Source organism: Odontesthes bonariensis, chromosome 3, assembly GCF_027942865.1.
Source record: "Odontesthes bonariensis isolate fOdoBon6 chromosome 3, fOdoBon6.hap1, whole genome shotgun sequence".
Taxonomy (NCBI): Eukaryota; Metazoa; Chordata; class Actinopteri; order Atheriniformes; family Atherinopsidae; genus Odontesthes; species Odontesthes bonariensis.
Genome location: NC_134508.1, coordinates 6,578,289 through 6,605,714, shown reverse-complemented (window position 1 = coordinate 6,605,714; position 27,426 = coordinate 6,578,289). Strand labels below are relative to the sequence as shown.

Here is a 27,426-nt window from a genome sequence, read left to right as displayed (position 1 = left end):
AACAGTGATTTGTTTTATATCGTGATATATATATATATCGATATCGACTGATTAAAAAATATATATATATATATCGTGATATGACCTTTTCCTATATCACCCAGCCCTAGTCTATTCTATAAGTGTTTTCCACTTATCTCATTATTTACTATTGCTGTCAGTATTACAGGAATTGAGCAAACGGATATGCTAAGAAAGGATGTGAGATACGTTTTGCTGAAATTGTTTTGTGTTATTCACAAAGACGAGCATGCAAAATGGCTGTTGGATTAATAAAGCTTGTAAAAAAAGTTGTCATCAAGGCAAAAAGGGGCCACTTTGATGAATGCAAATGATGAAACATGCTTAGGTTAACACCTTATTTTAGTACAACAGAATGTTTAAAGCCTCTCATGAGTAGTTGTGTTCAGATCTTTGACATGTACACTTATTGTCTCTAAAACATTCATTGCAACCAACACAAGGTGTAGAATGATCTATTGTATCTTTCGACTGATTTATTAGCATGAGAGGAAGGGAGATTTCGCTTTTTTATATTGATGATCAACAAGCTGAGGTAGATACAGAGTAATAGGGCATCTGCAGTTTAAATGGGCCATTAAAACTAGAATACTGTGCAAAGTAAAACAGAAAGGGTCCATACATTGTTGATTGTAACCATCACATAAGCTGTAGTAAAAGGAGCTTTGCATTGAATAAACTGCATTTCAAGAGATAGTGCAACTTGTGCAAAATAGCTTCATGCAAGCATGTGTTTTATACTGAAAACAGACCACACTGCTGAAAAGAGCGCGCATACCTCTGCTGCCCGGATTATTAGTCTATTGGGCATCCTACATCTTAACCAGGTCTGCCCCAAGTGAATGACAAAAGTTTACACACCTGGTGGTAATTAGGCTACACTCCGAGACCCTCATTGTATGCGAGCGGTTTCTGAGAACTGGTTGGGGACCCCTTGTTGTGCATTTTGGGGGCAGTGCTTAATTCAAATCCGCTCCATTTTAGCACACGCCTCGCTTTTGACTCCGCCAGTCTGCTCCAGGTTGCTGCACCGAGCAAGAAGAGAAACGCGCCCAGGATGCAGAAAAAGGAGACAAAGTAACTGTTCTGTTGGTGGAAATGTTGCTCGGTAATGATGGACGCAAAAGACTCCATTGATCCGTACAGCCGCCCGGCGCGCAGGACGCAATGGATCGTCAGCACTCTGGCTTACCATTACGGACTGGACCGAGGAGTGGAGAACGAAATAATAGTTTTGGCCACGGGATTAGATCAATATCTGCAGGAGATTTTTCACCATCTGGACTATCAGGGAGTGGGCAAAATCTCCGTGGAGGACTTCAACGTATTGTGTGAAGTTTTGGGACTCAGCAAGGACTCCGAGGACACAGAATGCGCCGGTGTGTTGGACAATTTACCCAGCGAGCTCAATTTCAGACACTTCCACGCTAAACTTTGCGGATACTTCAGCACCAAGGCGGGGTGCCAGTATGAGAACGGCCGGCTGCTGGTGGGAAAGGACAGCGAGCACATAGAGACTCAGATCCGCCTGAGGAGCCCTCTGAAGCGGCGAGAGAAGCTGCTGTCGGTGGGAGCGAGCGGCGGCTCCTCGCCCTCCCCACAGGAGCGACACGCCTCCGGCTGCAGGCGCGGCTCCTGCGCCAGGGAGTGCTACGAGGAGATCGTGGCCCTGGAGGAAGCAGAGGACCGGATAGGCAAGCTGGAAGATGAGAATGCCAGTCTGAGAGAGCTCATTGAGGACATGAGAGCCGCGCTTCAGAGCAGCGATGCCCGCTGTTTGGCTCTGCAGGTGAGCGCATTGGAGACGGATGAGTGATTCCGTCTATTTTAGGAAGTCATGGAAATACATGCAAAACCGCCACCTCAAAACATATTTGTAAGGATGTGGTCCCCAGACAGCAGCCATCATCTGCCACAAGCTGTTGTTAGCTTTGCCTGAGTTAACTATGAATCATTGACGGATTGTTTCTAACCCTTAATTAAACAATTATTGACTAATTATAAGCTTTTAGTTGGTGTTGGAATTAAAAAGACAGACAAAAACACTTTAAAATGTTCAAGTTCATGCTACAAGGAAGGTAAACAGGGATTTTCAGCAGCCCAGAAGCTTATACATTTTTGGTCTCCTTGGTCTAGGCTTCTATTTACGAATTATCATTGTATACAGTATATAAAATTATACTTGATTTAAATGATTTTAATTGGACTATAATAAATTGAGTTGAATTGGACAGATCTGGAATTATTTAGATTGCAATAACTTGACTGCATTGGAATAAACTGGATAGAATTGGACTGTATTTGGTTCAAATTGAAATGAACTGGTCTAATTTCAATTTATGCTTCACTAACCATCAGTATTAGCTACTAAATATTGGGTAATCTATCAGAAACTTTTGCAAAAACTGCAATTCATTATTGGTAATGAATGGTAATGATACCACAATGGTAATGAATAACTCATTTGATCAGTTATGATTTGCACAATTTGAATATAACTATAATGAGTCAGTGATTAGTTCTGTTGTGACTTGGCACTGTGAATACTCTGAATTGAATTTAAATGAATGTTAAGGATAGCAGAATATATGGCTATAAAGCTAAGGGTTTAAGCTTGGAAATGACTTATGATTATGATTCTTGCTGATGAAGTCACCAGCAAGAGAAACTCTGCTTGGTAGTTGTTAGGGATTTATACTGTAAGTGATCTATTTATAAAGCAGTTACCCACAGTATAGTCGTCCAGCAAAATGTGCATTTTCTCAGATGTATGCAAGCCAATTTAGCGAATATCTTGATCTTGCCTCTTCAGGTCACCTGTTCCTCTTCCCCTCAGGTAGGACTCTGGAAAAGTCACTCCAAATATAAACCAGAAGAAGGATGTTTTATTTCGCAGCCAAGACAACCTGCCCAGAAAAGCCTGGCCGACCCCAACCTCAAAAGCAACTCTTACAGCAACCTAGAGAGTTTACAGAACATTATCCATGAGATAGACCTGCTTCGCAGCTCCAGAGACCGGCAGGTGGAAGAGGCCATGCTGTGTAATCAGAGACTGGAACAGGAACTGTGGAGCTCTAAAGAGACTGTGGCCGCTCTGGAGGACTGTATCAGGGCTCTGAAAACGGAGCAGGTGGGCATGAGGAGGAAGGTGGAGGAGGCCAGGCAGGCGCTGCTCAGTGGACTGGGCAAAGTGAAGGAACTGGAAGCAAAGGCCAGTCATGTTCCAACTCTGCAGAGGCACATCCTCCAGCTGGAATCAGATCTTCTCTACTACAGGTAAAAAAAAAAGAGAAATAATAAATCACTTCTATTTAAACGTTTAGGAAGCCATATAAGAGTCGTTGCTACTTCTTATGATTGTGTCATATCTGAAGGTGAACTGCCTTTAGAGGACTGTACCTCACTAACAAAGTATTTTTTCACCAAAACACATGCAGGATGTTCTTCCTCATGCCATATTTTCAATATCTGTCACTTTTTGAAATCCTACTGAATTTGCATCAGTGTTTTCTTGCTGCTTTATTTCACTGCTGCGTTGCTAGATTTTTCTTTTTTTTTTTTTTTTAATGGTGCATTACAACCACAAAGGTTTCACTAGAAGAACAACCTTTAATCGGCATCAAGAATGCCCATTGTGTCACCTGCTTGTTATCATCAGCAGAGACTCACAACCCTGCCAATCTTATCCCAAAATATTAACTATAGTAAATATTAGCCTTGAAAATAAATACAACAGGTATCATCTTTTGTATATTTGCTGTAAGCTATCCAACAAGTCTGAAAGACTCAGCTAAACAGTAGCAGGATACGTCAGATTGACACTTTGACCAAGTGAATAACTGTCTGATGCAGAAGGGGTGTAAAAGTAGTGTATAGCCTTTAGCATTTAGTTTTATTTTAAATGTGCTGCCATATGAATGAAAGTGCCATAACATTTGTTGTGCAAACACACTTTTAACATCAGCATTTTTATGTAGAAGCCTCGCTCCACTGCCTGTTTCCTTGAATGACTTGCTGCTATCAGTTGTGTGTTTTGCCTTGAAGTGATATTTTAGACTGGAACTACTACGCTGAGAAGACAATTCAACTTGGCAGTGTTTACAGATGACTTTGGTTCTGTCGACTCCGCCGTCTGGAAGAACTTTAAAATGAAAATGGCCGAGTAAAAGTTCCATACCCTTCTCCATGTTTGGTGGATCCGCCGAATACTTTCTTTTCTGTTTCCACAGCAACAGACTTTTACAATAATAAAAATAAATAATAAAACCTGCGCTAATGCGCGATAGAATATTTGTCGGCGTTAAATAATTTATGAGTTAACTCGTTATTATCGCGTTAACTCGCCCACCCCTAAAAAAAAAAAAAAACCAACAACCATAAATAGCATTCGCTTGAAAAGTAGTTTTAGATTTGCTCCTCTGTGGTCCGGTTCTGAATAACTGTTAGCTTAGCCACATCCTGCCTGATTCTCCAAACTGCACCAAACTCTGGCCGCTGTCTATAGATATGACCCCTGTGTCATGTGCTCATACAGGCCAAAATGGTACCTGTGATTATCTTTGGAGAATATCCTCTTGTGAGAGCAACAGTATGTGAATAGTAAAAATGGCATCCGTGATGATAGTGTTCACGTTGTCAAAAAATATTTATTTGAGCCCTAATTGTGATGGTTTTCTAACACTAGCCATTAGTTTTGACTTCTAACTTGAACTCCAAACCAGAAAGTGACAAGCTTATTTTAGTAAAATGTTGCCTTATATGTTGGTCTTGAATTCGCATCAGCTGAAAATACATGACTGACATCTGTTCCATTGTGAAAGCACTCATACGAGTTGTTTCTCCCTCCGACCACTTGTAGAGCTGGTACTTTACAGGACTGTTCTGTGTTTTAAGGGAATGAACTTATGACTTCTATGATGTTTAATATTGGAGGACTTGTTGCAAACACACACACAATGACTACTCATAAGTACTTTACACAACTTAAAATTTTTAAATACATGTATTTTGAAGTTGGTGGTGCAAGGAGCATATTAACTAATTGAAAAATTTCCTGACATGCCATTTTGATGCATCTTGTTACATTCTGGCACAAGAATGTAGAGTGAATGTATAGATTAGGCAGGCACCTCTCTGTATGGTCCAATCAGCTGTCAGACTCAAGGAAAACAAGTCTTGCTGTTCCACATGTCATGTGGAATGAGGGCTTGTTTTGGAAGGCTATTGCATCAGAGAAGCCTTTGTTGCTAGAATGAACTATAATGAATTACCATTCCTCCTACATTAGAATGAAAGGACTCTGTTTATCTCTGGCTTGATGCCTGGAGAGCCGTGCCATACTATTTTGAAGGCTTGATGTGGTTTACTATTCCAATTTTCAGCCCTGTAGTGTTTAAGTTTATTGAGCGGCTTCGTGTGTGGCAGTCCGGTCATGTCTGAGTGCCGCTACTGTTGGGAACTATCAATTTTGGTGAAAGTACGGGTGTAATTGGACTTTTAAAGTACAAAGCTATTGGTTTAATGTTTATCCCTGTGTCAATCCCTGCACTAACCATATAATCAGTGTCTGCAGGTCTGGGTTACTTTGATAGCAGATGTCTCTAAATTCTCGTTATGTCTATATAATGCTGCTATTATGGAGTCTAAGACGCAGTCATGCACAACCAGAAACATATGATTAACGGTCTCTACCTGCTTTTAGGTATACTAAATAATCGAGCAAATCAATTAAAGATAAACAAAGAGAAAACAACAGTCTCTTTGGTTAGGGACTCAGAAGGAAATATCACCCATGACCCTGACGTAATCAACAACGCTTTTAGGGACTTCTATAAAACCTTATATTCATCACAAAATTATCCACCAGACATAAACATAGATCAGTTTCTGAAGGACATCAACCTTCCAAAATTACAACTCGAACAGGCCATTGCTCTGGATTCACCTCTCTCAATAGGACAACTCCATGAAGCCCTTCAACATATGCCTAGTAACAAAGCCCCAGGACCAGATGGTTTTCCAGCGGAGTTCTGCAAAGAATTTTGGACTATTTTGGCACCAACATTTCACAAAATGGTATTACAAAGTAAGGAGAATGGTAGCCTATCCCCAAACATGAACTCTGCTAACATTATCCTACTACAGAAACCAGGAAAAGACCCCGTACTCCCATCCAGCCACCGCCCAATATCACTAATAAATGTAGACCTCAAAATAATTTGTAACGCCCCAAAAGAATGGAAAAAATACATCCTGACCAAACAGGTTTAATAAAGGGTAGACACTCTTCCAGTAACACACACGCAGGCTAATTAATCTCATAGACTATTCTACCATCAACAACTTAGAAACCACAATTGTCTCTCTAGATACTGAAAAAGCATTTGATCGAGTTAACTGGATATTCTTATTTGCAGCATTAAACAAATTCAGACTTACAACTCCCTATTACGGTAGCAGAATTTTTTAGCATCTGCACCCCAAAACTGCTATCAAAAATATATAAATTATTGTCTAAGATAGATAACACAATTTCTCTACCATCCTCAAAATGGGAGGCAGATCTATCCTTCATTTCTAATTCTAGTCATAACTTCTGGCCACAAATATGTTTGAAGACCTTCAGAATGACTCGAAATCCTAATTTGCAGCTCATACAATACAAAATTCTTCACAGAACACATTATACAGGACAAAGGATGTTCAGGATGAGTCTAACACACTCAAATATCTGCTTGCATTGCACAAATGACACACCTGGGGTCCGTTTCACTAAGTAGGTTCAACAAACTCTGAGTCTAATCCTGAACTCTGAGTTGATCTATTCTGAGATGGAAAACTCAGAGTTTACGGTTCCAGAAACGCTGATTTAAGTTAGTTTAGTCAACTCTGAGTAGATTCACCTTGAGTTTAGCGCGTGCACCACAACTACAAAAAGCCAGCATCAATGGAGCCCCAATTCGACAAGTCACCATGGCAACGGGAAAGAGGAGGGCTACGTTTTTCACCAACCTGGAATTGGAAATCTTAATGCGCTCATACAGCGAGTTTCAATACGTTTTTAGAAAGAAGTGCACCACCGCTGCAGCAGCAAAAGAGAGGGAGACGACGTGGAAGAACATTGCTGCTCGGGTCAATGCGTAAGTTTAAATGTAGTCCTTTGCAATCCCAAAAATATTACAGGGGAAACTGCTTCAATGGTAGCCCATTCATTTATTTCATTTAGGTGCATTCCCGCGGAGAAGAAGCGCACTTGGCAGCAGTTTAAGATGAAATATAAAAACATTGTTCAAACAGGTGAGACCTCGGCATGGAGGTACCTCATTTTAGATAAAGTAAATAAAGTTTTGATAAGTAAATAATAAGTGGCTTTTTGACTGTGCAGTTGTTTTTATTCCCAACATAATGCTGTTTTCACACACATAAACTATGTCTTCTCATCTATATCATGTTCAGTTAAATAATTAAGCCTATTTAAACTAACAGACTTCTACTCAGACAACAGAAAGAAGGCAGATGCCCATAAAACGGGTGGAGCCCAGCACCGCCACCTCTAACGTAGGCAGAGGAGCTGGCCCTAAGCCAGAATATTGGAAGGCCAGTGGCTGAGGGAATCCCTGGAGGGAGCCCACCCCCAAGACACAAGTGCCTTTAAAAATATAATAGGCCTATATCTTTTTTAAGCCTATTCATACACGTATTTATTTGTCTTTTATGTCTTTTTGTCTTTTGTCCCAACAAAATTCTGATGGTGCCGCTCAAAAAGATAATTGTCTGGAAATGCTAAAACATCTATGATAACCATCTCCTGACGAAAATTTAATTATCTGCGCAGTAATACTGCACCTTTATCCACGGGATCGTTGTCAAAAGGACATGTTCGTGGAAAAAGTCGCCTCCTACTGTGCCTAATGGACTTCTAGAAGTAGAAGAACTCGCTCTGCTGACTGAATGAATGAGGAAATGAAATGGCGTGTTTGGCTGAAAGAGGGCGGAGACAGAGAGAAACTCGAGATTCATTGAGTAAAACCTGGTTCCGACCAGGTTAGGTTCAGAGAGTCTGTTACTACGGTAACTGACCGATAGCTTAAGTTACCTCTCTTTGTGAAACAGGCTAGAGTTACCCCTCTTTCTCTGGTTTGAGTTACCTCCCTTTGTGAAACGGAAAACTCAGCGTTTCCCTCATTTCAGGGTTAATAAACTCAGAGTTTTCACTAAACCTGCTTTGTGGTGGTTTGAAGGCTGGATTTCCCACAGAAGCCGTGGATTGTCTTCTGTTTTGTTTTTACAGGTGTAGCAGCTGGTTGTCTGGTTTTTCATTGTTTTCTATGACTGTTTCTTTCTATTTCTATTTCTGTTCTGTTTCTTTTTCTTTGCTCTTCCTCTTTCCCTGTCCCCCGGTCCGGTTCGGCACTATTACATGTTAAGTATTGTAACACAAATATATAAATAAGCAGTTCTTGGGCATCAAGGGGAGCTTTACATTCATAAAACTTTCCTTGGCAAAGCAAATGTGGCATAAACGGTATTCAGTTTACAATCCTGCTGCCAAAATGCTGGACAGGACAAGGAAAAAAAAATGGTATTCAAAATAACAAATTCAGCAACCACAGTACCTTCCCTTTAACCCTAAACTCTACTTATCTATGCAGACTGCGTTCCAAAGTATTTTCACTGCCCTTCTATTGATGCCGTAATGGTAAATAATTCAAAACCACAAAGGCTAGTGAGAGCTCTATTGAGTGAGAACCTCAACGGACCCAAGAGGTCCTGACTGTTCTCATCAATCTCTGCTCACTTCTTTCAATCTGCCCCCAAATGAACAATAACCCATAGGCACCCTTTTCCTGTGGATCTTAGCAACCAAGCCCCCGTGAACATTCTAACTGAAAGGCTCAATGCTTCCTCGGTTTCATTTCATCCCAAGGACTCTATTAGAGAGCACAAGGTCAGGTGAGCTGTAAATATTTTATAATCTTAGCAAGATGAGATAGTTTTCTCATTTGAAATTAAGTCATTATTCTTTCAACACGCGATCTTCAGTGTTAAATTTCATGGAACATATGGCCTGAGTAGTACAGTTAGGCGTCTGTTGACATGATTGGCCGTAACTTTATCCCCATGGCTTATTTTTAAAAGGCTATGACGGATAATGAGATCAGCTCTAGAGCTACTGAATCGCAGTGATCCAGAATCTGCAGATTTATTAAGATGGGTTTGCAGGTAAGGTGACAGATGACACCGTTCGTCTCCTGTTATTCCCCCTAAGCTAAATTACTGTTATCCGGAAAACAAAGTATACCCTATTTTTTTACATAATGAATTATTTATATCAAATTTAATTTGAACGCAGTTTTTTTTTTTTTTAACATTATGAAAAATCATCTGGTCCCCACCAGATCTTATTAGTAGGTAAACACAACCTCAGATGAACAACAACAAATGACATATTATATATATATATGTGTATGTATATATATTAGGGCTGGGCAACGATTCAAATTTTTAATCTAATTAATCACATGATTTCCCTGATTAATCACGATTTTTTTATTTTATTTTTTCTATTGTACCTGTAAAGCGCTTTGTGACCCTGGTCTGTACAAATAAAGATTACTTACTTACTTACTTAATCGCATTTGTAAACAAAAAAACAAAATGAATTCAAAAGTAGCGTATAGCTTTTAGCATTTAGTTTAATTTTAAATGTGCTGCCATATGAATGAAAGTGCCATAACATTTGTTGTGCAAACACACTTTTAACATCAGCATCTTTCTGTAGTTTTTATGTAGAAGCCTCGCTCCACTGTCTGTTTCCTTGAATGACTTGCTGCTATCAGTTGTGTGTTTTGCCTTTAAGTGATATTTTAGACTGGAACTACTACGCTGAGAAGACAATTCAACTTGGCTGTGTTTACAGATGACTTTGGTTCTGTCGACTCCGCCGTCTGGAAGAACTTTAAAATGAAAATGGCCGAGTAAAAGTTCAGTACCCTTCTCCAGGTTTGGTGGATCCGCCGATTACTTTGTTTTCCGGTTCCGCAGCAGACAGCAACAGACTTTTACAAAATAAAAGCCTGTGAGCAACAGACTTTTACAATAATAAAATAAATGAAAAAAATTAATTAAATGCGTTAATGCGCGATAAAATATTTATCGGCGTCAAATAATTAACGAGTTAACTCGCCCAGCCCTAATATATATATATATATAAATATAATGGAGAAATTTTGATTGACTCTTCTTGATGGCAGTGCTTCAGCTCATTGAGGTTTGCAGCATTCGTTTATGCACAGCTCTCTTAGGGTCCTGTCGCAGCATTTAGTCTGGAGTTTGACCTTGATTCTTTTCTTTTTCAGACATTCTGTTGTAGATTTACTGATGTGTTTGGGATAATTGTCCTGTTGCATCGCCCAGTATCAGCCAAGCTTTAGTTGCTGGACAGATGGCCTCACATATGACTTTAAAATACTTTGGTATCCAGAGGAGTTCATGGTTGGTTCAACAACTACAATGTGTTCAGGTCCTGTGGCTGCAAAATAAGTCCAGATCATCAGCCCTCCACCACCGAGCTTGACAGTTGGTAATAGGTGTTTGGCTTTTTTTCTTTACCAAACATGGTGTTGTGCATTATGACCAAACATCTGCACTTTAGTTTTGTTTCATTGTTCAAGAAGTCTTGTGATTTGTTCAGATGCAACTTCACACACCCAAGCTGTGCCGCCATGTTTTCTTTAGAGAGAAGAGGCTTTTTCCTGAAACCCTTCGAGAACAAACCATAACTTACTAACTGGGGTCTGTAGAGCCTAAGATGTAAATGGATGTCCATAGATCTTGTGTGCTGTCAGGAGAGAAGTACCCATCCTTTTTATTTGAAATCTAACTCTCAATCTCACTGCTGAAAAGCATTTTTTCAGAAACATGGAACTTGTTTGGAATTTGCATCTTGATTCCCTTTTCAGTTTGTTTTTTTTTTCTGTTTTTTTTCCATTTGGAACAGTGATGTACAGTTTTTAGAATGCGTTCCTCAGTTTGAAACTTGAGGTGTGTGGGTATTGTTGCATAACATGTCTGTGATTGCTTTGGATTGAATGTGTGAAGAGAGGCCAGTTTGAGAGTCGTATAGGATCAGCACCTTAACAGCAGTTAATCAGCGCAGAAAGGGCTTCGCTATGATTTATGGAAAAGTGTTACTTTTAGCTTTTTAAGAGTAAAGGCAGCCCATGTCTATCACTTAAGTCTACAGAACTCCTGGAGCCCGAGGGATTAGACAATAGGAAGCACAGCGAAAGGAACAAAAAAAAGACGAGGGGGAGAAAGAGCCTACCATCTGGACGAAGAGGCAAACACTCAGCTGTTTGTTCACGAAGCGACAGACATGTTTTGCAAGGACTTCATGAGAGGAATGGCTCCATTCATCTTTTCACCTCCTATTTGTGCCACTAAGAAAAGACATGGAGTACAAAATCCCTCATCGAAAGTTACCTTTGTCCATGTTTCATCAAATCAAATTTATTTGTATAGCACATTTCATGTACAAAACAGTTCAAAGTGCTTTACATAAAATAAAAGTATTGCAGCAGGGAGTGGAAGAAGCATTAAAAATACATAAAATAATATAAAGAGAAACAAATAAAATAGTTTAAATGAATTTAAAAACAAGCAACAGTCCAGATAAATGAAAAGATATCGTGCAGATTTCATGCAGAGACGCATGAGAACAGAAATGTCTTTAACCTGGATTTAAAAATGTCTCCATTTGGTGAAAGTTTAATCTCCACTGGCAGTTTGTTCCACTTGTTTGCAGCATAACAGCTAAATGCTGCTTCTCCATGTTTAGTCTGGACTCTGGACTGGACCAGCTGACCTGAGGCCTTGGATCTCAGAGCTCTGCTGGCTTTATATTCTCTGAACAGATCACAGATTGTAAACCATCAGCAGGCTTTTAAAATCTATTCTGTGACTGACTGGAAGCCAGAGTAAAGATTTTAAAGCTGCTGTGATGTGTTCAGATCTCTTAGTCCGGGTTAAAACTCCAGCAGCAGCGTTCTGGATGAGCTGCAGATGTTTAATGCTCTTTTTGGGAAGTCCAGTTAAAAGAGCATTACAGTAATGGAGTCTACTGGAGATGAATGCATGGATGAGTTTCTCCTGGTCTTTTTGGGAGATGAAACCTTTAATCCTGAGCTTCTTCAGTTTGACTGTCCCATTTATACCAGACGGCTCACTTAATGCTGTCCAGCAATATTGAGAGAGCAAATGGATTACATATACTTGTATAAGTGTGCAAGTTTCAAACTCAACGGCATACCTGCAGACTTCTCCGCTGCATGCCTCTAACCCCTGGCCCTCTGAAGGCAGGCCCCAAGGGAGGCATAATCTCCCAGCCTTTTCATGCTCCCTGCATGGTGCCAGAGAACAGAGGGGAGAGGAGGGTCTAGAAGACCATTTATCTGCCAAAGCACAAGAGCTGCAGCATTGTGTGGTGCAGGTGCTGCCAGGGTATTCATAGCTTTTGAATAGAGAGGACAGGACACACTGTGGACCTGTGGCATTTGCTATTGCTGCCTTGTTGTTGTTTTTGAACAGGCTTCAAAAATGCACACTGCCAAGTGGACTCACTTTCACAGTGAACTGCTGCCTCGCTCTCCCTCTCGCTGGTTTGGAGGAATGCTTACATCAGCACAAATACATCACATACAAAATATCTTATAAACTTGTGACACCCACCCTCTTTGGATTTTTCTCCTTGTATATTTCCTTTTACTTTTAATAAGCTTTGTTGTTTTACTTTAGGGAGTTTGCACACTTTGCTTGCTAAGGAGAGCTTAAGCACCTTCTATAAATGTTACAGGCACAGCTTTTTGATTAAGTCCTCAGTTAGTCCTAAACTTATCACATCACTGAAGCTGCTTAATTTGTATCCCTGAAAACTACTTGTACAAGCACGACCCAAGGACGTGATTAATAACCAAAAGCTCTGCAAACAAGACCTCTCACCCGTTTCTGTCCTGTAAAAGGGCATCAACGAGCGTCAAACTTCAAGTTAAAGTTCAGGTTCAAGTTTAAGCTCTGCAGAGAAAGGAGACTGACCTGGACTGATGACACCCGAAAGAAGAAACTGTCCTTGTGGGAAGAGGAGGGTGAACACTGATGAGGGGTTTGTTAATTGAAAGTTCAATTCAACGTTGCCTTGTGGTAAACGCAGGAAGTATTCTGGGTGTCCCAACTCTAACAGCAACCAGCTGAACGAGATCCCACAAGACTAAAGGAACAGCTTTAAACTTTTGCAAATAGAATACAGGATTCTATCAATTAGAAACGACTGTGCACAACAAAACGCCTCATGTACATTTTATTTATGCATGTTTGTGCCTTTGGGGATGTAGTGATAATTAGGCTACATAATGGGCTATAAAATAACTCCTCATACATTAAACTATACCACTACAGAATTTCCCCAGTCAAGAACTTGTATGTCAAAATCATGCTTAGGATAGTGATATACATATTTGATTTGATCTTTTTTTTTTTAATTTTGTCCTCTATTGAGATTTTATCATTATTAGCTCATTACAAGTTTTTGTAAAAAAAAATTGGCCTGAGATCAGCCAAAAAGTGGCTTTGATAAAGTAATCTGATTTTTTTTATTTTATTTTTTCTTTTTAAATTCTAAAGGACATGCAAAATGATTGACCCATCTATAAGTTTGTTTTTGTGTTGTTGTTTTTTTATGAAGGGTGTAAATGGTGTGTTTTAAGTTGAACGTTCCCTGCATAACCTATTTAGTCTTTTTATTCTAATTTTTCAGGATAAACATGACAACCACAGTCTGGACATCTTCAGTTCATAAAGTTTTTGTGGCTGAAATTTAAGCAAACAGTTGCTTGATAACTAATCCAACATCAGACGATAACATTCACATTTATTTTAAGTCATGAATGGTTTTATCCTTTACCTCTGTTTTGGCATATTTGCTTTGTAATGCTGTATATAGTATCCATTATGTTAACAAACTAATCACTAACACAGAGATTTTTTTTTTTTTACAGAAAAGTGCTCCCAACTCACCTGATTTAAGCCATTACAAATAAGTAAAACTGAGCCTTTAAAACCAACATAAGAAGCGTAAAGATGACAAAAAACACTGCCGAGCCAGGAAAAACTGCACTCTTAACGGTCTGTGGCTTTATCTTCTTAAGTTACATTGAGTTACTTAAAGCGATACTCCGGAGTAGATTCACCCTAGGGTCATTTGAACTGTGACATCCAGCCAAGTAGCCCACCCGCAGTTTTTTCGATATTGGCCGAACATCAGCTGAGTTACTGAGTTATCCCAAATAGCTTCGTACAAGCGCTAATGGATCCTGGCAGTATCTCCAAAATTACCACAATAAAATCACATGCCATGACACCAAACTTCTACAGTAGTACAAATGTGGTCTGTACTCACAAAACGATGCATTTGGAAGTTTGAAAATAGTCCAGGAGTTTATTATTATCAACACAAGCCTAATAGCTTTTCTGCTGCTAAAGCTGCGTCGACGTCACTTCAGAGAGCTGGGAGCTTCAAAGTAAGATGAGGGTTGATCTACTACTGTAGACAACAAAGTACATGCTATATTCTACATGATTTTTTATGAATTTTTATGTTGTAGAGTTGTGAATTTATTTTATCAATGGAGAAATTGAGCAGCCTTGCTTTGTTGTCTACAGTAGCAGATCAACCCTCATCTTACATTGAAGATCCCAGATCAAGGAAGTGACGTCGACGCAGCTTTAGCAGCAGAAAAGCTATTAGGCTTGTGTTGATAATAATAAACTCCTGGACTATATACAAACTTCCAAATGCATCGTTTTGTGAGTACAGACCATATTTGTACTACTGTAGAAGTTTGGTGTCATGGCATGTGATTTTATTGTGGTAATTTTGGAGATACTGCCAGCGTCCATTAGCGCTTGTACTAAGCTATTCGGGATAACTCAGTAACTCAGCTGATGTTCAGCCAATATCGGAAAAACTTCGGGTGGGCTACTTGGCTGGATGTCACGGTTCAAATGACCCTAGGGTGAATCTACTCCGAACTATCACTTTAAGTTACTTCATATTACACTTAGCTTACCTTCTTGGTAACATAAAATATACATTTGTGCGGCTTTAAGATTCGTGCACAAAAAGCATTTTAATTGGAGTGTATTTCGTACGTTGTTGACACAGTTTGTTGCTGTGATGCTAGTGTACTGGAGATTTAAAAGATATTTTTCACTGCTAACAGCTATCAACATAATTATTTTGTGAAACTGAAACTAATCAGTAAAATTGTACCGTGGAAAACAAAGAGCTAAAAGATGGCAAAACTGTTGACTCTTTGGGGTTTTAGCTCTGTGAACTAGTCCTTTAATCTGAAACGCAGCTTAGCCTCTTGCTAACACAATGTTTAGCTTAAGATATGCATCATTTCCCTTCCACAGACAATATTAAACATTTAGATTGGTGTGTATTTTAGTCAAATTGGAACAATTTCTTTGATTTTGGAAGACTATCTAATTTAGCTTCCAAACACATTGTCCACCACAAAGTCCATCAGCTTGTTGCCAATGCTGCTTTTCTATTGTTTTGTATTAAGAATACAGTTCTGTGATCATTTTTGAAGAAAATCGATTAACCAAGACGGTAAAATTGCACACTACTGTCCCCAAAACAAGAGCTAAAAGTTGCTATAGTATAAAGGTAAACTGTAAAGTCCTATCTGAGTTTATCAGTATGGGAGATTCCCTTCTAAAATGTAAAGGCAAGAGTGGAAGTGTAACAGTTATTTAGTCATTTTTCCAAAATAGGAAAAATAAATGGAATATCTACATGCTTTTATGATCAATTTTGTCAGGAGAGGTGTAATCCATGCAAGCTACTGGCACATGAAGCACACATCTAGGATGCCTGTCTAAGTGATTAACGAAAATATTCTGTCTGTGTTGCCGAATCCAACAGCCTAACCACCATCTGGTTGGACAGTGTTGAGGTGTTCTTGCTTATGCAGTTTGGATTTTCATCCTTAACATCTCCAGCACACACGTCAGGGCCCTTCATCACTGTCAAAACAGGCTATGGAAAATGTTTCTTTCAAGCGTATAAATGTTGCTTTTACTGGAAAACAAATCAGAACCAGTTTCCATTTTCCATTCAGAAGGTTTTTCTTTTTACCAGCCTTAATATTAGCACGTCTGAAGAAAACGATGACAGAAGCCGTGGCCTTGCTACAGTATTCGCCGGTATTCAGTGGACAAAGGCTGCAGTCTCACTCTGACTAGCATGAATTAAAGTTTAGTTAGCAACACAGCAGCTTGCATGTGGAAAATCCCTACACCAGCTCATTCCAGAATGTGGTGTTTCCAGAGCAACCAGAAAGTTTTGTGTGTTCACGTCCATGTTGGTCTTACTACAGCTGCTGACCCTCATGGAATAACTCCTTTTTCTCTCCTTTATAGCTCCAGCCATGGCTTAAACACAACTCTCTGATTGATTGCCTGAAATCACACTGCAATTACTGACTGTCCATCATTCCTCTCCAGAGAAACGCAAAGAAAACTGAAGTCATTCTCGGATGCAGAATATAATGTTGTCTTACAGCATAGCCTGCCTCGTGCCAGCAGGATATAAGCATGAGTGCTCTGTGACATTTTTTTTTTTTTCAGTCAGGCTGCTGAAAATCTTTAGGAGATTTTCTCTCTTTTTTTTTTTTTTTTTCCCGGCAAGGCATCATCATCTGGAAACACTTATGCAGTGATTTATGAAGGCCCCCTATCGGATTTCCCTCTACACAAAAGAGCAGACAGCAGAAAAGAACCTTAAAACTCAAACCATTACAGAACCATTGATCCACCCAAACTGCAGGCCTCGGCTTTTTATCAAGAGCAAATGCTTGAATGTGACCACGACATAACGGGAATACATGAAAAATAGACAAAAAAAAAGATTTACAGATGTTTTCATCTGCAGATAAAATTGGAGTTAAGTTACAAATATATATACATATATATATGTTGCACTTAAAAATACTGTTCTGCGAGAATGCTTTAAGTTTAAATCCTACAAACAAAATCCTGCATAATAATACTGCTGACCCACTTTACTGTAAAAATGCCTTAAAGATACAGTGTCTGGTTTTAATTACCCCACCCAGATTCGTCATACGGCATTATGGGGCTCCATAAAATTATCATAGCGGTTGTAGATGTGCAGTAACACACAGTTCCTTGTGTTACATGATATTTTCTTTTTGAAGTTTCAAATTGGTTTGGGCTCAACTTCTCTCATCTGTGCGAGTCTAAAATGTATTTTTAGCCTCTTTGGTCTCGAGTCATGTTTATAGACGGAGGCGCTCACAACAGCGCAGATGGGCATCCGCAGAGAACATACACTTAAATGGCTATGCTGAACCTACAGCACTCTCTTTCAGGTCAGAAGTGTCACAGCTACAACTCCCAAGCCGCTCTGGGGTAGAGCAGCAGCCGAGCATCAGCATCAGGCCGGCTCAGAGATGCTGCGTGGACACCCAACATGACCGCTGTTCCCCGACAGGTCGTGCTGTGACGACCCCGGACAATAGTGAGACAAGTTTTTCCAAAAAGCACATTGTAGTGCTAATGTTGGCCATATTTGCATCTTTAAAAGCAAGCTAAGCATGTTAAGTTACTTTTCTCTTTAACACATTCCGTTGATGAAGATATACAAGTGTACTCCTCTGTTAATAGTCTCAAGATTGTTTTATTATTTTCATGATTAATTGTTTAATGATTTGTTTTATAATAGATCAGAGAATATTATCACAGTTACTGCCTGATTAGTTGGAACAGCAGGACAGACCCTAAAGATATTGAAATTACTCAAAAGCTTCAACTTAAGTACAACTTCTTAATTTAATCAGCTTCTTGTCTTTACACCTACTAAGATAATAATGGTAACTATGATGATTTTAGAATTGATGATGGTGTGTTGTGTCCAGTGGAAGAGCAGCTGTTCCGGTCAGTAGAGGGCCAGGCAGCTTCGGATGAAGAGGAAGAAAAGTGGACCGGAGATCAGCAGAGGCAGGTCGATGAGGTGAAGAGGATCTTGACCAAGCTGTCATGTTGTGGTGAAAGGTACAGTGCATCTGTGTTTCTCCTTCATTTATGGCGCTTTTCCACTAGCTCGCCACGGCTCGGTTTGGTTGTGTTTCCATTACAAACGAGTACACTTCGTGCCTCCTCGACGTGGGCGGGGTCGTCGTAACACGGCTGCGCGTGTTGCTGCTCACCCTGTGGCTTTTTGTCGCGCAGAAGGCAAGAGAAGAGAGCCAGAGAAGACTCCTGGCCGCCAGACTAAACAGTATTGAAAAGTACCGGAGAGTTTTGTTACGAACTTCAAAAAGACGACGTTTGGAGGTAAGCTAACGGTTGCTAACGCTAGCTTTTATTATCTGCGTTATGACGCTTCCAGTGAAGACACTCATCGCCCAATCAGTGGAAGGCAGTCGGCTGACATCATGTTTTAGTAACGCTTCGGCCCGCTTGGAACCAGGGCTGAGGTGGTACGGGAAATCGTCCCAGTTGCAGGTACGGCGTGCTAGTGGAAACACGCAATAGCGCGCCGAGCCGAAGCGAGCTAGTGGAAAAGCGCCATTATATAATGACACTAAAGCCTCGTTTCCACTATGCAGTCCGGTACGGGTCGGTTCAGAATGGTACGGGTCGGGTCGCTTTGGGGTCAGTTTTGCGTTCCCACTGTACAAAGTGGACCCTCAGGGGTGGGCGGAGTACGTGCCGAAGCGTAAATAGCAAATAACAAATAACATCCATAATTTCGAACCACCTCCAAGCGTCTTCAGCTTAATGCGACACTGGCTCGCGGTCCGGTTGAAACCACTCTCTGCCATTTTTGCGGCAATCAGCTGGAAAACTTTTTCGTTTGGCACAGCGCCATCGAGTTCCCGCTGCACAGCCTCCTCACCAACACCGGAGAGCAGAGCCTGGAACCGGTCCTGTGTGCTCGGTACCCCAAGCAGAAGTGTTACAGACGTGGTAACGGGTTCCATGGGACCGGTACGCTTTTGTGGTAGTGGAAACACTGAAATAAGCGAACCGTTCTGAACCGACCCGTACCGGACTGCATAGTGGAAACGAGGCATACGTGGCTTTAAACTTGTGGCCTCCACAGCTAAATGTACTTTAATGGCTATCTATCCAAACAAAGAGGTGTTGTGTGAAGTAGTCATATTCAGTGAAGGTAAACAGCAGTCTGAAAGCTCTCAGTCTGGAGTAGCAGGGAGAGATTAATTGATCGGATGTGACTGACAAAGTGGTTTAATCCCAAAATAACAACTGCAAGACAGTAAAATTGATTAAAATTGACTGTAGTACTGGAAGCCTGTCTAGAGTAACTTCCAAACTAGGCAGGGTCCAAAGACAACAAATTCAGTTTAGTTTGAATTTAGAAGCAGAATATTCAGTCATCCAGGTCTTTATGTCTTAAAGACATGCTTGTAGTTTGACCAACGGACTGGTTGAATTTTGTTTCATAGTTTAGTATAGCTGAGTATAATTTTCATAGCAATGAAAATGTATGCCATAAATAACATTACCTGATGGAATCATGTGTATATATAGTGAAAAAAGAATCGGCCCAAGCACAGAACCCTGAGGAACTCCATGTGTCAAAGCTTAAATACGCTGGTGTGTGTGCAACCATGTTAGTTTGCATTAATGTGCTAAAAATATTGTAACTACAGAATCTGAATAAAAACACACACACACCTAAAACCACTGGCAGTGTTTGGTTGTGCTCAGATAAGACTTGTCATGGGGTACAGTACCCATCATTGCATTTAACAGCCACTACACCGCTCAGCCTGATCTGTCTTCTGGTATATGTTCTTAAGCAGGTGTGATGACAAGGCATTCAAGAAGCTGATGTCTGATTTCGGAAGCTCAAGAAACGAAGAGAGTTGCAGCGCTGTGGTGGAGCTCCTAGAGAGGGTGACGAGGTTGCACAAGCAGCTGGAGCTGAAGGAAAGCAAAGCTGAGCTCGACATGGACCAGGTACAAACCACCACTGAGCTCAGTCACACCAGGGTGGGCTTCTGCAGTGTCCTCATCAGTCAGCATTTGGTCATTTTAGATGAAAAGCTTTTCTCTTGACAATATTCGGCCTTGCTTTACATCCTAAGACATTTTGCGGCTGTGTGCACGGTGGTAAACAAGATTAGAGGACTGGGGAAGGTTGTTATGAAAGTGGAGGGCTAAACCACAGCTAATGGTTTGATCCTGTACCTTCCACCTAACCAAACCACCAGCAGTGGCTACAGCGCCTCTGTGTGTGTGTGTGTGTGTGTGTGTGGGTGTGTGTGTGTGTGTGTGTGTGTGTGTTTGCAGCTGTTTCTCACTGGAGCTGACCACAAAAACACTCCCTCTTTTTGCTGCACAACACTTCTGTGAATTAAAGCTCTCTTGGCATAGTCCGACTTTATTTTCACAACACAGGAAGACAGGCAGAAGGGGAGCGGTGATGTAATGAGTTCCCAGAACATCTCAGCACTCAGAGAGGAAAAGTTAAAACTAAACAAAGTCCTGACTGTGAGGCTTTGTTTATGCGCAGGATGTGTGGGGTCAGACCTTTGTCCTTCAATACGCCATGACGTAAAGGTGCGCTGCAGGGATTTCCAGCGGTTTTGGCAAGAACACCAACAAAATGTGGACTGAAACTAAATGAAAGCCATAACAACTGACATGCATTTACAAAAAGTATATTCATTATCCAAGATGCTTTGCAAGTGAACTCTCCAAAAGTTTAATATTTCCTAAGCTTGTGTACGGCTCCAGAATATATATGAACAAGTTTCATCATGTGTTTTACCCCTGGTCCGGTTGGTATTTTTAATTATTCTTAATCATGCTGATAAAAAAGGGCAGAATCAATAATTATTTGACCCAAATAATAAGCATCATGTGTGTAAGCAAAGCCACAAAGTGCAATGGAGCTTTAACGTTGCCCAAGACCAATGAGTCACACTGAAGACGATCCTCCAGAGATGCACATTTTGCTTTTGTTTGAGCAAGATAGATATATAGATAGATATATTTATTAAAGACTCGTAGTCCAGATCACATAGAAAAACAATCAATTATAAAAGTACATAAAAAAGAACATTCATAAAAAAGATAATAAAAACACTCCTAATCTTTTAGGAGGCATCATACCAATGTTTCCAATATACAGAAGTATATCTTACTGCACTATATTTAATGTTAGTCAACAGTAGGATAATTCTGTTATTAGACTCATTTAGCCGGCAAACAAATTTAAACATAAGCTTCCTTAAAACAGCCATCAAAGAGCTGACATTCGCAGACACAAACAGTTCAGTCTTAATGCATCATTATAAGCCACCTTCAATCTCTGAAGGCTGGCTTTTTTTTATAATTGCACCATAAGTGTGCCGTATACAGTGAGGTACAATATGATCTAAACAAGTTCAGTTTAACTTCATCAGAGCAATATCCAAAATTTCCAAACTAGAACATTAGCTTGAGCGTATAACATTGGAACCTGAATAAATGTCCTCATCATCTGATAGACTGTCAGCACATGACCGAGATATTTTACTTCATTTGAGATATTCAATAAGATCCCAGACAGCTTAAAATGAGGGAAAACCCTATATCTGTCTTCTTTAGTGCGACATATGAGAATTACACTTTTTGATGGGTTGAATTTAACATCATGAAGTTCACCGTATACCGAACACACATTAAGCAACTTCTGAAGACCAGCTGAACTTGGACTAAAGAACACTAAGTCATCAGCATACATCAAGTGGTTTATAACTGTGTCTCCAACCATACAGCCAGTTTTACACAGATTTAACTGCTTAGAATAGAATAGAATAGAATAGAATAGAATGGAAAAATACTTTATTCATCCCCCAATGGGGGAAATTAAAAAATAAAAAAATTAGAAAGGTCATTTAGATAAAAATTGAACAATACAGGGGAGAGGATGCCTCCTTGTCTGACTCCATTACTGACCCGGAAGGGATAGTGTCTTTGCTAAAAACTACAGTACCCATTGCTCTGAAGAGGTTACACCTGTTGATGGTGTTCCAAACACTCCATTGGTTTTTACACTGCTGATGGATTTCAAACCTGTTTTAAGTTTTTATAGAATATTGGAATCTGTTATATTTACAGTGATGCCGTTTAGGACCAGAGTGCCATATTAAGATGAAAAAGGGTCCCGACCCTATGCCAGGCAGAAGGAGTTCATTGTGTTGTAGCTGTGAACGGTTTTGGTGCCGTGTTTTTCCAGATAAAAGACTCCCTGATGCAGGAACTGCAACAGAAGGCCGAGGAGACCAAGCTGCTTCAGGTGGAGCTGCAGATGCTGGAGACGGAGAGGGTTCGTCTGTGCCTGGTGGAGGAGAAGCTTGTGGACATCCTGCAGCTCCTGCAGCAGCTCAGAGACCTGGTTAGTGACAGCTTCAGGGTAACTGTGCTCGTAGGGGTCATATCTATTATATTCATGTATATTTGAATTTCCGCCATTGGGGGATGAATAAAGTATTTTTCTATTCTATATCTGAAGGGATATTCCAACTGAGACCACTGACAGCAAAGGCGTTGTGTTCAACATACAACATACTGTGCAAATAAAGTTTTGAGCCATTTCTTCAGGAAACACACAAGTCAAAGTATATTAAATAAGACATAACAGAGTTGTACAATTCTAATGAGCTTCAAAGTCAATATTTGGTGTGTCCACCTTTATTCTTCAACACAGCCTGAACCCTCTTTGACAAGCTTTCCTGTCACATTTTTTTTTTTTTTGGGGGGGGGGGGGGGGGGGGTTTATGCCTTTAATGGACAGGACAGTTGTAGAGAGAGAGAGGAAACGGGGGTAGAGAGAGGGGGAATGACATGCAGCAAAGGGCCGTCCGATGCGGGACCAGCTGCAGCGAGGACTGTAGCCTCTTGTACATGGGGCGCCTGCTCAACCCACTACTCCAGTGATACTCACTATTTTTTTCACAAGAGCCACATTGGCAGAGTAAAATCAAGGGAAGAGCCACTTTTACGACAACATACTAAAGTCCCCTTTTGCAAATATGCATTTCTACATATAAAACATTCCACAAAAAAAGAAACAACACAGCCAATACATTTTCAATTAAGACCTCATTTACCTTAATACTGGGATGAGCAGAAGCTGGCATGCATGTCCTTGACTTTCTTCATGTTGTATTTGTAGTTTGTTGTTGTAATCATAGTGAGACATTCAGGATGAGCATGGTTTTTGTGCTGGTTTTTGCCCTTTTTTATTTAAAAACCGATCCATTGTGCCTGCATCTCACGCTGGCTAAAGGAGCTAGCGTGCGCTGCGGTCAAGTGGTTTAAGCGGCTGCGTTGCCAGGTTTAACAGAGCCCCCTTTAGGAAACACCATTAAGCCTTAATTAATACTTAAAGGTGGGGTCTGAGATCTTGGAAAAACGGTTCCTGCAAGCTATACTTTTGAAAATACACAACCTTGCCTCTCCCTTCAGCCCACCCCTCGAAACCACGCCTTCAAAACCCATGAACGAGTCTGTGAACGCGCAGGGGGGAGGGCTGAGGGGGGCTGACGGTTGATTGGCATGTCAGAATCCAATAGAAGTAACTCTCATCATTACTTCTATTGGTCAGACATTTCCTCTTGCTACACCCTCTACAATGGACTAAAATATTATTTTTTTTCCCAAACATTCTATTTTAGTGGGTGCAATGGGGTCGTGAGGAGGTTTTCAGACAATATGATAAAAACAAAAACGCAAACTTAATAAATATACTTAATACTGTGCAGTATTCGCTGTATGTTATTTGAAAAAATGTATTGTTATTGTTACCATATTGTTATAAGCTACTATGCGAGTGCGAGCCGCCAATTAAAGCTTGAGGAGCCGCGCAATGAGTATCTCTGCACTACGCCATCGACCACCCCGTCACATTTTAAGGAGTCTTCAGGAATAGTTCTCCAGGCTTCTTAAAAGACATTCCAAACTTCTCCTTTGGATGTTGGTGGCCTTTTGTTCCGTTCTCTGTCAAGATAAGTGTTATGTCCTTAACTCTAGAACACTCACATACATTTGAGCAACACCATCACTAACGTTGGGTGTATTTTACCTGAAATAATGTATCCTCCCAAAAAGCAATTCTTATCAAAATATATCAACACTAAATAATACATGGTATTGTAAAGTACTCTTTTTTTTCCAGCTGCACAACGCCCCATAAAAGAAAAAGGGTTAAAAAGGCTCTAAAATTGGTGAAAAATGAGGGAATCGTTAACGAGATTTATAAGATGAATGAATAAATAATGCAGCTGGGAACTTGTCCCATAACCCAAAAATCACGCAAACATTAGTGTTCTAGGGTTAAGAAATAGGAAAAAAATTCAGCAAAGACCAGCACACAGGACCAAAGAGAATCATGTGGGTCTTTACTTGATCCAACTGTTCACTGAAGCCTCATCAGAAATAGTCTCAATGGAAGGGTGGATGTCAAGAGGCCATTCTTAAGGAAGGGAAGCAGAGAGAAAAGGCTAAGTTATGCCAAATCCCACAAGAACTGGGATGAAAACCAGTGGCAACAGGTTTAATGGAGTGAAGAATCCTCCCCAGGGCCCAGGCCACAAAATTACTAAAGCAGTGTGGGATTGTCTACTGTTCATCTTCTGTAGATAGTTTATTAGCCCTGATACTTCTTCTTTTGTTTCCCACCTGTCCAGTTGCCTCAACATTTTAAGGACACACTGCACACCATGCTGAGATATGCCAAGTTTTGTATTCTTGAATCATTGTGTGGAGTGGTTTAAAAAAAACAATAAACAAAAAACATATTCCTCTGAAAATCATCAGATACAAGGACTGGAATGAAAATGAATGAAAAAGCAGCTAATGTCCAAAGAAAAGGAAAATCTGGCTGCTTTATATAAAATTATAAAGAAACGAGGGGTGGCTTATTTGCACAGTACTGTATCAATATATATTTTTCTGGTGAGATTGGAATTACAAAATTCAACTTTCAAATCCAACAATAGTCCGTGTCTCTTCTTTTGTATTCCAACCCTTCCGAAATTAATATCACTTGTCGACCATGTGTGAAAGCTTATGTGCTACAAGAGTCAGTTTTACCATCAAAGTGTCTTTTAATCAAACGATAGCTTTCTGAGAATAACGCTCTTGTTTCAGAATGTCTCACGGAGGTCTCTGGGGAAAATCTTGCTCAGCACTTTGGAGTCTGGCAGTGACCCGCAACACGGTGAGTAGCGCTCACACGGCCAATGAAATCAATACAACAATGAAACTTCCCCGTTAGCGAGGGTATGGAAATGAATGAAGTTCTCGTTGGGTCGCCTTGTAACTTCACTCCCACTGGGGTCACATCTGCTCTATTTTTTTACACAGGCAAAGCCCACATTCTGGAGGTGCTCAATGCTCTTTATCATGAACTGACTGCATGTGAGATTTTGTCTAGTGGCAGACCTCTGGAGAAGACCCAGAGTCAGCAGTCCCTCAACACCCTCATCATCTGCTAAACAAGACTGCCTCCTGCTGGGCCCAGAATGCTCCAGCATCTTCACAAGGACACTGAAAACAGTGGTCAAATATCGAGCTGACCGATGTGTATAATGTATCATACTTTTGCTTATATACTCCTCATACTATGTTATCTTTATGGTGATGTTAGTCTAAAAATTTTTGCAGCAAAGAAGTTTATTACACATAAAAGAAATCCTTGCTTACACATGTTTTTAAGAATTTTCCATGATCTCAAGGTTTAGTTTTTTTTTTTTTCTTTTTGTGAAAATTTAAAAAAATAAACTCAATTTTAAAGAGGTTTGAATTGTTCCTTAAAATCTTTTAGCCTGGTGTACAGATAAACAACAGAGATTTTAAAGGAACACAGGTGTCAGTCAACAAGCATCAATTTCAAGATCAAATAGCTTGAAAAAGCAAAATGAATCATATACAGAGAAATTGACAAATACATCTGTGGAGACCATTGTTGGTGTGTTCTGTTGCAATCCTCAGGATATTTCAGTGACATGTCACTGGGTCCATGGGACCATCAACCATTTTGTATACAATTGCGTTGATGCGTTCATTTATCCTTGGCTAAATGCGTCACCGGAGCTACCAATAAAAAGCCAATGCACGCATCGGTAAGAATACTTTTTTTTTTCTTTTTTTCGAGCCAAATCTGTTGTGAATCATCTGCATTCAACTTACAGAAAAAACAAACAGCTTTTTCTATTTATATGCTATTTTTAGTTTTTATCTAAACATTTTTAGTGATCTGCTTTTTATTAACATTACGTTTTATTTAAATTTTTTGACAATGTGCACTGCTACCAGTGCTAGCGTGTACTCAGAAAACTAATGTAAAATATTAATTAATTGATTAAAATATTAATCTAAAAACCTTTTTCTGGTGAAAACCATATAAAATCACAAAATAAGTGTCAGTTGTAAAAAAAAAAACTGATTTAAACCAAACATTTTATTATAAAATGTCATCATGGAAAATGTAAAACAAGCCTTAATAAAGAAGTTATTTTACTGCTATTTATACTGTTGGGTAGATTAATCTGCAACAATGAACTGTATTTGATCAAATTTAAGGGTTTGGACATTGTAGAAATCTGCTGAAGTCCTAATGAGGGTTGATCCATGGCAGCAGCGACCACCACATCTGTTGACCTCCCTGACAACAACAGAGAAATTCATAAATTCATTATCACAGCTGCAAAGTCATGCTGAAAAAAACTTACTTAATTAGTTAAAGACCATTTTGCCTCACTATGCCAAAAATGTTGTAATTTAATCAATTTACTGGAGAAAATACGTCAGAAATATCAAAAATGTATTAAATCTATTATTACTATAGGCCTATATAGTATTTTGGTAATGTTTTAAAACCTAACAATCAAAACAACTTTACATAATGTCACCTGACAATAAAAAGTTAACAGACTTTAGTGAAATTATCACGTCACCTCGCGTTAGCCTACGTTACCAAGCTTTCAGTTAGGTCCCTAAATCCATTACATTTTTAACATTAACATTGACATTTCTTGCAAACCAAATGTAAAAAATAACGATGTCTAAGAGTATACTTCTGATAGCTAATGCTTAAAAATGTAAAAAAATGTTTAAAATGCTGTTATTTCATTAACATACCAGTAATTGTTCTTGACGAGCAATTGAGATCAACGGAGCTGCGTCTCTTGTTTGGAACTATTGGCGTCTCCATGACCCACGTGACTTCCGCATTCCTTTCTTTCAACAGAAGTCTATGGGAGTGTCACCACTCTTTTTACACCATTCAGGCTCTGGGTC

General features: G+C 39.9%; 1 protein-coding gene across 2 annotated transcripts; it reads left to right on the top strand.

Annotated features, from left to right (window-relative positions):
- The first annotated feature begins 1,038 nt into the window (after nucleotides 1–1,038).
- On the top strand, nucleotides 1,039–25,856 carry efcc1 (EF-hand and coiled-coil domain containing 1). 2 transcript variants are annotated; one of them, XM_075461994.1, is made up of 8 exons: nucleotides 1,039–1,810; nucleotides 2,858–3,297; nucleotides 17,478–17,626; nucleotides 18,024–18,159; nucleotides 19,938–20,094; nucleotides 22,361–22,519; nucleotides 25,276–25,345; nucleotides 25,492–25,856. In XM_075461994.1, the coding sequence occupies exons 1-8, from the start codon at nucleotides 1,133–1,135 to the stop codon at nucleotides 25,620–25,622; spliced, it is 1,920 nt and encodes a 639-aa protein (XP_075318109.1). In that variant the 5' UTR covers nucleotides 1,039–1,132; the 3' UTR covers nucleotides 25,623–25,856. The 2 variants fall into 2 exon arrangements, with proteins under 2 accessions (XP_075318109.1, XP_075318108.1); XM_075461993.1 differs by having other exon boundaries at nucleotides 2,834–3,297.
- The last annotated feature ends 1,570 nt before the right edge of the window (nucleotides 25,857–27,426 follow it).

What these genes read in the sequence shown, in the direction of transcription:
- efcc1 (XM_075461993.1), top strand. Translation starts at nt 1,133, where the DNA reads ATGATGGACGCAAAAGACTCCATTGATCCGTACAGCCGCCCGGCGCGC. An exon ending in TCAGATCTTCTCTACTACAG is followed by an intron (nt 3,298 to 17,477) that starts GTAAAAAAAAAA and finishes ACTCTCTTTCAG; the next exon opens with GTCAGAAGTGTCACAGCTAC. An exon ending in TGGCAGTGACCCGCAACACG is followed by an intron (nt 25,346 to 25,491) that starts GTGAGTAGCGCT and finishes TTTTTTACACAG; the next exon opens with GCAAAGCCCACATTCTGGAG.